At 35.5% G+C, this 13,485-nt stretch overlaps 1 protein-coding gene across 1 annotated transcript in view; it reads right to left on the bottom strand.

Annotated features, from left to right (window-relative positions):
- EPHA6 (EPH receptor A6) overlaps positions 1–13,485 on the bottom strand; it is a gene marked incomplete at its 5' end in the record, with an annotated part of 223,512 nt that overhangs the window by 84,949 nt on the left and 125,078 nt on the right. Inside the window, one exon of the mRNA XM_010136236.1 lies at positions 6,933–7,118. Within this exon, the coding sequence (XP_010134538.1) occupies positions 6,933–7,118 (186 nt within the window). The remainder of the gene's footprint in view (positions 1–6,932; positions 7,119–13,485) is intronic.

Raw genomic sequence — 13,485 nt, 5'->3', positions numbered from 1 at the left:
GTTTCATCATAAATTTGGCAAAGCGAACTATTAGGCCAAAGCAACACAGAAAAAGAAAAACTTATTATTTCATTCCTTATTCACATACTTGTGAACAAATGTAAGAATTAAAGAGATGTGAACCAGAGAGGAGATACAGCTTTTCTGGAACAGTTTTAATGTCTCAAACATTTATCCAGTTAATCAAGTTCAAGCATACAAGCTGATCTATTTAACTTTGCATATTAGGTGATTTAGGGTATGTTTACACAATGCATTCTCTTATTTATTCTGTGAAGGCTTTAACTCACACAGCTGGTAACTAGAACCTAGCAGCATAACATTGTTGAATGTGCTAACACCAATACTACTGGTCTATAAAGATTGTCAGTATAATCCATATGACAAAGCACAGATAACCGGGCTCTCTTTTTGGTAGTCATGCAGACTTTTACATTAATTTTAAATATTTATTTAAGGATCTCAACTTACCAATAAAATCTAGTTGCTTTCTTGTACCTGTTTAACGAGACATGCATTTTCTGAGGTTTTCAGAATACTAAGACACATACCTCCATCTTTAGATACCTAAAATCCATTGGATTAGAGAAGATTAATATTATTTATAACATTCACTACATTTGACAACTTTTCTGTAATAAGGTTCCAGCACTATTAAATTATTCAGTTGTAATGATTATAGCCTCAATACACCCAGCCTCCTGGGTTTCTAAACACTTCATAAACATGGTCGGACTTGATGATCTTAAACATCTCGCCCAATCTAAACGATTCTATAGTTCTCTGATAAATGAACTTTTAAGTCCCTACAATAACCTTTTCATACATGTAAGGCAGTAGGTTTACCCAAAGAATCAATGTAACACAAACAAAACTGTGAGGATGAACAGGAACTCTTCACCCACAAGCAAACTTTAGGCAACACTAAGATAATACACTGAGAATAACTGCATCAAATTGAAAGCAGCAGAGATATTATTATTAGTTTGCTACACTCATATAACTTTGAGTTTAGTTAAGCCAGTGAGAATGACAGCTGTTTCTCTTAAAAAAACCCAAACAATGGGGACTTAACAGTCACCACGATTATGTTTCCCATCTTTTGTCTTTTTTCCTCAAGGAGAAGCTGTGTGCCTTAGTATCAGACATGGATCCTGACCCAACATCTGCCACGGGACAGAAACATTGAATTATCTTTATTATTTTGATATCTAATCGAGATTTCTCCCATAAAAGTCTTAGTGTAACATCTTTACTCAAAAGATCATGAAACAGGTAAAACTTGGTATAATAATGCTTCTACCCTAAGCAAGACACATCTGTTACCTTATTATTAGAAACCAATGGAAATCCATGAAAGCATAGAGACACATTCCCCTATCTGTGACTGCCCTCCACTTACAAGGTCTTATCTTATGTCGCTACATCCTACAGTATCTTTATTGGCACTCTTTCATTCTTTAGGTGATTGGTAGTGCAGGAAATACAGCTGGAAAACAAGACACTAATAGCAAAACAAAAGAAAGAAAGGTAGTAAGCAAATTAATCTGAGGCAACGAGATGTTAGTCCTGACTACATTACACCATGATCCATACAAGCTTGTACCTGAAACTACTCCATGATTTAACTCTTTTTCCTCAGTACTTTCCTCAAATTTCCCCAGGAAATTTCTGATGAAAATACTACAAGGTCAGGGTAATAACGGCTGGGATATTGTCCTCAGCAGTTCATAGTCAACGGGAAAGATACAAATAGTATGGTCCAGGGCTTTCGGTATTGTTCTGTTTTCTCCTTAATGACTGCAATGCTGGAAACAAGAACGTGTTTTTCTAAATCTGAGAAAGACAGCAAAGTGGAAGGACCTGACATGCTAGGGAAAGGTGTGAGAAAATACAGAATAAAGTTGTGGAATACAACGCAGATTAATAGAAATGCCAGTAAAAACCCCACACAAATACATCCTGGAGGACAGCCATTGTTTCACAGAGGAGGATTTATGGGTAATAATAAATTAAAACAAAATCCAGCAATGGTTGCTATTGAACACCACGCATATTTAAAGATAAGTAACACCATCTACATTTAAAATATTATTTTCTGTGTGCTAGTAAAAAGTAAGGCTCAGCAGCCACAGTATCCACTCTTGAAAGCCATACTTTAAACCAGATATGAATTGAATGATTCCAAAGGAAAGCATTAAGAATGAGCAAAGGTCTAGCAAACATAAACCATGAAGAAAGACTTGACAGAATCTGGATGATTTACTGAAGACAGTAAAGACATTATAATGGTCTAAATATGTCAAATATTGCTGCAAAGAGGAATGGCACAAGCTGTTCCACCACAGACAGGAAAAGAGTTAATGGCCTTAAGGTGTAGTAAAAAAAAATAATTAAATTTAACACTGGGAAGGTTAAGTATGAGGATAGTTATGCGCTCAACAGATTGCCCAGGGAGGCTGTGGAATCTTCACCAGGACAGGTTTCTGTGAATACGATAGGAAACCATTTATCCATACTAGTTTAAATATAACTAATTCTGCCTTGGTGAAGGAGGATGGACAAGAAGACCTCTCTGTGTCCTTCACAGCCCAATGCTCTCTATTCTGTGAATAACAAGAGAATGATTTATTGTTGAAAAATATGTCACCTTCCAAAATGAATTATGAACTCTACTTAACAGTCTCAACCAGTTAACAGGTTGGAGAAAAGAGCAACATTGGATTCATTACACTAAGGGCTCAAAGGCCTAGAATATAATGTCTTGGCTGAAAAAACCTAAATTCATTGTTATTTCCTGCATTTTTTAAATATTAAAAATGAGTCAGATATGAAAAGCCACCTACTGCAAAATGCAGAGAAAGAGGATCATGCTGCTGCTTTGCCTTCCTCATGGACAAGGCAAGGCACACTGACCTCAGGACTCTTCTTGCACTGAACAGGTTATATACAATAATTTCAAAAGTAACTAAATTATTAAAGCTTTGAATTTAATCTGCCAGATGACTGACTTAAGATTTCAGAACTGTGATAGCATTCACAATTTTGCACAACAGCAAGGAGACAATAAGGATGTTGAAGGTGTCATTCCAAACCCAGACTCAATGTTATGATGTGAGCTTACACAAGAACCGAAAGTCTAGGTGCTGTCTTCATTCATCCTCCTTTTGTGAAGAGATTAATTTGAAAATTCTTCCAGAGAATAACAATATACATGCTGTTGTTAAAAAAAAAATAATGCCTTAGTAAGATTCCTCTTGTACATGTGACAGGTGCAAAGTAGTCAAAGTCTGGAAACAGAAGGAATTCCTTAGAAATTAATTTTAACAATTAACAGTTATTCGGGGTAAAGTCTGAGGGAGAGGAGAACAAACTAAGATTATGACTACAATAAACCCCTTTCATGCACTGATAGTTTGTATGGACACAGCATTACACGGTACTGATAAGGATGTGCTTTAAAATGTTGTGAAAAATATCATTAAGCTAAACTAACTATAGATTCCAGTTTGGCTAGGGTAACACAAATAACTTCTTCCAGTACAGTTACAATAGTCAGAGACCATTTTTTCATGTCTCTTCTAGATATAGTTATGTTGGCAGGTGTTTCCTGTAAGCATAGCTTTGATTTACTTTACAGACTTTTAATGCAATGTCTGCAACAGAAACTTCAACATGATGTAGAAGTGGAAGACACATTCTACTTCTGTATAGCCCAGGTCTCAATGTTGGTTACATACGTTTGTGCTGGAGAAGGAAGTTTTCTTTTTCTTATGAAATAGCAGCAGCTTGGACAATGACATACAGATCAGCTGAGCATACCTTGATACACCCAAGAAGAGGTCCCAAAATTATCACTGTGCTAATATGACTTGAAAGCCATTCTAGGAGTGGAATTGCTAAAACAAACCAAACAGAAATAAAGTTTTCCTTTTGACTTCTGTTTCACAATATAAGTGAACGATGGGATCCAGATTCTCTGCTATGGTGCCTTGGCCCAGCAAATTGCCCTTGAAATGAACTCTCTGCTAACAGGAAGCTTGTGTTACGGCAACTGTTCTGCCTACTGCTCTCTGTGATTAGGAATTGCAGTTAGGACAAATGAGAAATGAAGCAATCAGAAAAGGGGATTAAAACTCTATTTCAGACGTACTTTTGAGCAGGCTTAGTTTAGCAGTTTTTCATCCTGTACAGTACATATTCCATAGCAATTTTGAAAACAGTATCATTTAGAAGTTAACATCTGCTTAGCTGGTAGCACCAGATAAAAGCTCTCATTTGTAATGAACAGGCAAATTTGTTACTGCCCCAGTCAATAGCTATTGACTTGGTGGAGTGCTTCTGCTTATTACAATCAAATCCTTTTTCTCGTTTGTTCAATAGTCAATGACACTGTAATGGAAGGAACTGCTTACAAACTGGTGCAATATATATCAGCAACTGCTAGAAGTTAATGACTAATTGTTACAAAGAGGAAAGCACGTGCTAAGAACAGCATTACACATCTATTAATCAAACTTACTGCATCTGATGTGCCTTTATAGGTTAGTGGAACTGTGATGCACATCAGATAAATAGTTTCTGCTGTTATTAATCTAAGTTTTAACACAGAGCACCTTTTAATCATGCTATCGTTACATAAATAATTTGGCTAGGACAAAGTTCTGTCTGACTTTTACAGCACACCTGCTAGTTATAGGAAATTTCTGTCCTGTGTTGCATTGCGTAATCCTAGATTTAGGATCTAGCGAAATGCAAAGTAACTGTTCTGCTCCCAGCTGAAGCCATGTTACTCTCTAAATACCACAGATGGGGCTATATAAATGCAAGGCAACATCCTAAAGGTAAACTGGCAAGAGAAGCATAGCAGAGTGTGTATCTCCATTGCTCAACCTGCCTCCTAGCTTCTTCCCTGCAGCAGAGCAGTACCGCGCAACCTTGTCCTTTCCATTTTATGTACCATTCACTTTCCATGCCTTAGGGTGAAATTTGTTCATGTACTTTTTCCGCTGCTGTATAGTTGTTCTATTTTTTTAACCTACCAAAAAGAAAATACATTCTTTTGAACATTCTCTACTTATTTCATAGCTGAAAGAGACGCATATTTTTATAGGACAGGGGGCCTATAACAGTAACACCTACTATTTTAATACTACCTCTAAGCAAGCATTCCAAAACCAATAATAAAGTTTGTTGACTCCTCAGGGAAAAGCAGAACTGCTAATGATGACTTCTTGACTTGGAGTCATCTAAAGTTACTTTTCCTGTAGAACAGGAACAAATACTCTAATATTAGAGAACTGATTTATCTGTTTGCTTCTGTTTTCTGAGTGCAGTCTTCATTTCTCTCTAGACTGATGATGAGGCATTACAGAAAGAAAATTTGTAAAGGTGGCAAAAATTAAACAATCATGCCATTGCCAATTACATTATACTGTGCTCTGCTTGCACCATCTAATTAGATTTAAACGATGTTTGTAAATCACAGCCATTAGCCTTTTTTCAGCAATGAGACATACACTACTAGATCCACCACGTGGATCCTAGTAATACCTGTGATACTGGTTCCTAAACTGCCCATGTTGGTGAAGACTGGTGCAATTTAATTGTTGTTATATGGCTTGTTATGAAGCAAGGAGCTAAATTCAATCAAGTTCCTACATATTTATGTCTCTCGACAAAGATCTCCAATGCTGCTCAGCCAGTTTTATCTCCTGTTCTTGTTTGTTGCCAGCAGAGCAGTTACTGACAGGAGAGCAATGGAGGAGACTAAGCCATATCTTTCCAAAAGTCTGCAACATAATGGATTTTATTTGTTTAGTAACCACACATTCCAAAATAATAATGAGTGTATCCTTCTAATACCGTGTGAAGAACAAAAAATCAATAAAGATCCCCTTAATTTTAATTTACAACACAGAGAGATGGATTTGAACAAGGTCATCCCATAAACCTATTGAAATTCCATTCCAAGCTATACTTTCCTCTTTCTTCTAGCATGTTGTCTTTTCCAGTCCTCGTTTTTGATATTGTAACAAGGTAAAACCAGGAAATATTCATAACATGTTTATTGTATTTATTGTGATGGTAAGAGGATGTCATTGTTTTATATCCACAACACTTGGTGTTCAAAAAAAAAAGTATGGTGAATCAGCAACCAACATGGCTTAGTTCAGGCAACGATTAATTTGGGGAAGAGTATGACTTATGAGTTATTTAATTCATTATTGTAAAAAGTTGGCATTAAAGAAATTACATGCATGTTAGTAAGACATTTTCCTTAATATTTAAATGATAACTAGATATTTTAGCATTTCAGAAAAGTCCATAACACTGCTAAAAATGCTAGATTTCAGAGGCAAGGGATATCTCTTGGCAGCTGCAAGAGATATAAAGAGTAAGACATTTAATAAATTATTCTGCAATTTTAGTGAATTATTTGCAAGTTTACAATAAGTTTAGAAGAGTTTACACTTTATTTCATTAAAATAGGAAACTGTTCTCTTCTAGTAGCAAACTCAGTAAAACACAACAAAATAAATAATGAGTTTTTGTGGGAAAAGAAGAATATAGTTGCTAACATACAAGATGATTTGACTTCATTGTTAACTCATTCACATTTATAATTTTCTCTACTGTATTGCACTTGCCTGTAAGCAAACTCTACTGTCTATTTCACGAGAACCTGTAAAGTCTTTATCTGAATGAGAACTTTTATTAAAAAATAAAAATAAAACATTTCTATTTGAAAACAGATAGGCTATGCATTTCCGATTATGGTCCCAAACTCTAGAGTATCTACTGTCACTTTATGATTTGGATAATTTCTGAGAATAGCAATCCACATGAAATGTGGAAGTAATGCTTAATTTTGAGACTAAATGATATCGAATAGGAAAAATGACAAAAACCTATTAATAATAACAACTTACTTTTTGTAACAACTCCTTCAAGGCGAATTATATTTGGGTGATCAAACTGTCCCATGATACTAGCCTCTCTCAGGAAATCTCTTCTCTGCCTGTCCACATAGCCGCCTTTTAGAGTTTTAATTGCAACAGGTATCTCTCTTTTTCCTGGTGTCTTCAGACGACCACTGCATACTTCTCCAAACTCACCTTAAATAGATAAAATATTTGTTAGAACATTCACAGTGCCTGAAGAATTACAGTACAGTTCGAATTGCTGAACTTAAACACCTGATTTTTCAAAATAACCTTCAATAGCTGTCTTAAAAGCTGTCTTTTTTAAAAGTTCATTTATTTGTAGTCATCAGTAAAACAAGAATGCAAAAAAAAAAAATTCAGGAAACTCACAGATCCCATAGAAGTGGATAGAAAAACAGTGGACAGGATATTCAAGTTCCCAAGCTTCATCCCATCTCAGAAAAGCAAAATATTCAGCTTTACTTCAAAACAAATAATCACCTTTCCTTTGTGCCACGCCACGAGATCATGGGGACTTGTATTTTCACTGCAACAGCCAAACCATTTGCCCTCCACAGTGTGGTTCATCTTGCTTTCCTGACACTTTGAGACTGAACTTTGATATCAATATGTTTGTGATATAACTGAGCATGCTACGAAGAATGAATGACATGCACCAGGGGAGGTTCAGGTTGGATATTAGGAAAAAATTCTTTACAGTGAGGGTTATTAAGCATTGGAACGGGTTGCCTAGGGAGGTGGTGGAGTCCCCATCCCTGGAAGTGTTTAAAAATCGTGTGGATCTGGTGTTGCGGGACATGGTGTAGGGACCCTGGCAGTGTAAGGGTAACGGTTGGACTCGATGATCTTTGAGGTCTCTTCCGGCCGGATGATGATTCTGTGATTCTGTGATTCTGTGACATGACAATTACATTTCAATTCTAATGATGACAAAATATCTATGTAGAACAATATCTATCTTTAAGGGGTGCCATGATAGTATTAGAATACCAGACTATACTCCAATTGTAGAAAGCATTTAAAATATACTTAATGCTATTTTGCCAAAAAAAACCATTTGCACATTATTTAAATGGACTTATACACCTACTTGAAAAGGATGATGTATTTTGCTGTTTAGACAGCCAAAGGCCAGCAGTTTCAGCAGATCAGGACTGAGCTGTGTAATGAGGGGAATCTCAAAGCTTACTTCACCTGATGTTTTCCTGTGTAGGTAAGGGCCTTTGAAGAATGCACGTCTCCTTGCAGTCACTTTACATGTTTATTAATTAAGTTTGTATGGAAATCACAAATTTCCTTTGAACCTGAAGCCACTCAAAAGCTTTTTAAAGCCCCTAACAAATATACTTTGGATGCTTGCAGGTCTGTTTTCAATAGATCATAATTTAGTAAATGAAAAACAATGTCCACAAAAAGATTTCAAAGCATTTCTCAGTGCAGGGTACTTCCACAGCAAAACCAAATTCTCTACCCCAATCATATTGGAATCAGGATTGTTCAAAACCAAAAAGAGTCATAAACATATATATGTATTTAACTGAAGGAAATAATTCATTATCTCCACTTGAGTGAGAGGAGATAACTCCTGCTGAGTGCTGTCTGAATTAGTTTTCTTTATACTTTAACGACAGAACAAAAGAAAACAAAATAAGAGCACTCTATCCTGTAGCAGTGAGTCTTCAGTTAGAAGAGGGAGGCCTTTAGGCAGAAGCTTCACTTCGGAGAATTATAACTCTCTGATGTTATAGGATTAGAATGGTTACTGTCATACAGGTTTTATTTTATTAGGTTCTGTCACTTCCAGTAAAATGAAACAAGGATTTATTAGCCGATAAGATCCAGGAAGAGTGAAGGGACTAAAAACCCAATTTCATAGCATGTCTTTCTGTTCAAAACAGAGACATTATCAAGTGCAAAAGTACAATTAACAGATGATGAACAGAACCTCTGAAGAAATTAGCAGCTTCTTAAACAGCTAACAAAAGATATGTATCCTAGGCCTTCTCCCTACTAAAAAACCCCACCCTTTTGTTTTATCTCTACTTAATTTTTAAAAATAAATCAAAACATGTGCTTCTCTGAAGATGTGTGCGTATGTGTGAAAATATATGCCATCAGACTAATGCTCTGGGAATCTTTTGACAAAAGGGAAAATTGGGTAGGGATTTTCCTCCATGATTTTGCCCCGTTAGCTCTTAGAAGATTCTCCTTAAAAGTTTGCCTGACTGCTGCCACTGAAAAAGTAGTAGCTAATTTGGACTTCTAAAGTCCTACCGTAAAAAACAGTCATGAAACCTGGATGTTTTGAAGGAGACATGGTATATGAATCTTCCATTTCCTGATACATCCAGCAGTACTAGAACACATCTCTAAAGCCATTGCATCTTACTGGCTTGTCAAAGATAAATGCCTAAAATGAGAAAAATTTTCAATTTCTCTGTCTCAATGAAAAGCAAAAATACTATAGCCTTAATATCCAGACTTTTAAAGAGATTTCATGATCAACAGACCTGCAGAAAAGCAGAATCTCATTTCTGAGAATAATTTGAAAAGCATAGGTTATAGAATAAATAATTTTACTAGTATAAAATTACACAAGAGTACTACACTAACTTCAGAATTTCATAACTCAGGGACTGTAAAATATTCTTCAACAAATGTTTTGAAATCAATTAAACTGAAGGAGGCAGGTGAAGGACTTACAATCCCAAGATTTATTGTTTGTACAACATCCAAAGCAGGGGAAGGAACATTATGTCTTCTCCCTGACCTATTTCTTTCCCTTCTACGGATGCATGTTTTGTACGGTTAGAAAGAAATTTCACTCCCCTTGGATATTGGGATTGATAAACTGGTGAACTAACAGCAATTTTTTTGTGACATGATGTCAAACGGACCCTAAGTGATCAACAGCTCATAGAACAGACAGTTACTACATTTAAAAACCTAAGGTATGTGCAATAACGTCTGCTCCTGGTTTAGACTAGACGGAGAACAATGGTATAATTTAAAGCATTGAACTATTTACAGTGAGCAAGAGTTGGACAAGATTTCATCCCAGAGCATTTTTTCTACACTTTTGTCAGACAAAGAATTTGTAACATTTTTAAAGTCAAAGATGAATGTGTTCAAAAAAAGGGAATTTTAACATCTAAAATTCTAAGTATCATTGCTCACGTTTGAAGATAAACAAGACAAATGTTGACCCTGCAGTAATGGGCATTCATGAAGTCAACATCTTTCCTTGCTTCAGGGAAAAAGCTGGTTGTAACTACAGAAAAATATACAGTTCATTGTTTGTTCAGTTTTAATAAACTATAAATAATCCCTGGTTTAATTATATAAATCCCACACATCTTACTGTATGTTGTACAAAAAGAAGCTAATTGAGCAGTTTAGAAACTTACCCTGTGCCAACCAAGAATCCCTTTTCTCATTCAGTCGTAACACGTGTCATTTAAAATAGAACACGGATAGTCAGCCATTTAAAAGTCTGATATGCAGTCTGGTATTACTACATGAGATCAAAACAAATGTCTTGCAACAGAGACAGGTGCTGTTGATAAAAATAAAAGGTCACAGCACCAAATACAGCTCAACTGATTTTTCCCCGTTTTAGTCATTCGACCTATGTGAGAACTGGCAGACGATTTAGACTGTAAAAAGAATATAGTATGCTCTCTGTGAAAAACCAAAGAGTTGGCCTGCTCCTTGAGTTTCAACATTTTAACAAAGAAAATATGAGGATAATTGTAACTTCTAAGACAGCAGTGATTAAGTACCTCTGGGAATGCCTTTCATAAAGAGGTGCTGAAGCATGAATCCAAATGATGGGGCACAAAAAAGTGTCCTGGACACTTGGACAAAATCAAACAATATGATAACATGTCAGTAGGTGCTGCAAGCTCAGTATATAGAGTGCCTGAAAGGGACCATCCAAAGAAAATCTACAGCAATGAATAGAAGGCAAATCGTGGGAACCAGCTAAAAGGCACCCAGTGATCTTTGTAATGAATCAATGGGAGATCTCATGGAATAATTAATACTAGTGATTAAAACCTCCCCACAACCTAAACAAATAATAATAAAAAAACCCAAACTCAAAACTGGCCAAGAGTTTTGAATCAAAGAATATATAATATCAAATTAAACAACAGTAAAATTTTGTCATAAGTAGTGGATAAAATAAAAGGGACTGGACTAATCAATTTCACCACTGAAAGAGTCAGTATTGCTAGAATATGAGCTTCACTAATACCTGTATATTTGTTTGATGTTATAATGAGAAACATAAGCTAAGCACTTACAAATAGGTTCTCTTTTGCCTTTGGTAATGTAATCTGCTTGCTGTTATGAAAATTTGATCAAACTGCAGTTACCATTTTGGTTGTAAACTGTTTCCCCTACTGCCTTTATCCTCCAGTTTGAACCAAGATATTAGCACAAGTTATTTGAATGCTAACAAAAGAGACCACTAAACAGCTATTAACCTGGATAACCTTTCATTCAATCAAGGGGTCTACAAAACAGTATTTCTTTTTCTCAGATGAACCAGATGTAAGGTAGGAGATGATAGGAAGCCACTTGGGGGAGTAACCTGGCTACATTTTCATCTTGAATCTGGATTTATGTGCACATATTGTTTAATGCAGATGTCTTGTGTCTATACATGGTGTAAATAAAGCATGAATAATTCAGAAAGAACTTTGCAAAGTCTGTATTTTACTTGCTTTATTTTCACCAAAGCATCAGAAGGAAGGATAGCAATTCAGAGAGCTTGCAGATGTACTGGAACACCAAAAGCATGCCAGAGGGCAAGACTGGAAGAGCTGAGATAAAAGTTTCATTTAACTGTCTCAAAAACACATCCGCTCAGTAAATGTCCACTAAGAGGTCCTGACAAAGGATTTTAACAAGAGATTGCACTACTTCATTTTTTCTCAAAGTAATCTTGTGAGCTCAGCATCCTTTCTTAAATTGTTTCTGCTTTGCATTTCCTATTACTACCTGCCTAATAATGTGACCTTGCAACAGTCATCTACAGCTAAATGTACAGACATTCTCTTTTTATTTTGGCTATGATGTCTTTCACTGTTACAGGCCAAGTATCATCTTGATCTTTGTAACTACAAAGGCTATTTTCCAATCTGCTGCTACTGCTTGAAGATCTTGCTACTTTTGCAGTTTGACCATTTGTTGCCACCTTCTCTGAACTTGTTTTTTGTATCTGATAGAAAAACATCGTTATATGTAGTGGTCAGTGTTTAAGCAATGATTTTAGATACTTGCTCCCTTTTTTTTTTCTTACATCACGTAGTACTACCCTTATGCTACTAGTACTTGGCACCAAAGGAGCAGACCAAATTGACTGTATAACATGGCTGATAAATGATTGCACAGAAATCCCAATGTCTTGTACAGCATTCAGGTGTACCTGTACAACAAAGTCTAAGTAGGTGAATACTCTTAGATTTTGCACTTCTAAGCAGAAACTGAAATATAGGACAAAAAAATACATCGGAACTCTTTGTCTTTCGAGACTGCAGTGTGTATGTGAAGGTGAGTGGAGCAGTTAGGAGTTTTGAAGAGTGCTGTAATCAGAAATGAGATAATCAGCTTTAGTTGAAAATACTACTTCTGATTTGATGGTATCATCTGCAGATAGGTTACTCAGCAGCAAAAAATATAATGTATATTTCCAGTTGGCATCATCCAAGATTATAATTACCAAATACTTTAAAAGATAACTTGGGCACGGAGTTAGGAAGAAAGAAACTAGAAAAAATACTTGCCTTGAGCGTCAAAGCCATCTGCATTGCAACTAGTGAATTGTCAAGAGCTTTTGGATGTGATTTTTCCCTTTGAAAATCCAGACTGGAAACTGCTTTCAGGAAAAGATAGTTTCAAAAATTTTTTGACCAGAAATGTTAGAAAAAAAATTTCAAATATTTCCATTGTTCCACTTACTTTGATATTTTGAAAATAAAAACTTCTAGTTCTTGAATGAAAAAAAAAGTTTTTTTAAAATTAAAGTTACAGAAATCATAAAAGAAAATATCATCAAAATAAAATGTTTGAACAAAACATATTTAGGAAATGCATCTATTAATTCACTTCTTAAGAGCTTTTAACGTTTCATTTTGTAAAAGATTTCAATTTTTTGTTTCACTTAAGTGAAAATTGTAAACATATTTTAAAGGTAAATCCATTTTATATCTGGTTGCAATGCTTAACAGACAATTAGAGAGAAGGCATACAGGAAGTTTTAGGACTGCTTTGAATTGTAATGAAATATTATGTCCCCTAGCAGCTATTGAAGAACTCTGTGAGAATTTCTGCTCTCCATGCCACAAGTATAGTATTTAAACTGAGTCTTGCCTACATGGAAATGGAATTAAATTTCACTGCAACCAGTTTTCAAGTCCTGCTAGGCAAATATCTCTGAAGATGGCAGATTATCCAATTTTAGAAGATAAAAAATACAAAAATAAAATACGTCAAAGCAGGCAAAAATTCCCTCCCATGCATACAAGAAAAA

Source organism: Buceros rhinoceros, unplaced genomic scaffold, assembly GCF_000710305.1.
Source record: "Buceros rhinoceros silvestris isolate BGI_N320 unplaced genomic scaffold, ASM71030v1 scaffold405, whole genome shotgun sequence".
Lineage (NCBI taxonomy): Eukaryota > Metazoa > Chordata > Aves > Bucerotiformes > Bucerotidae > Buceros > Buceros rhinoceros.
Note: the sequence above shows the minus strand (reverse complement) of the source record. Positions and strands in the feature narration are given on the sequence as shown.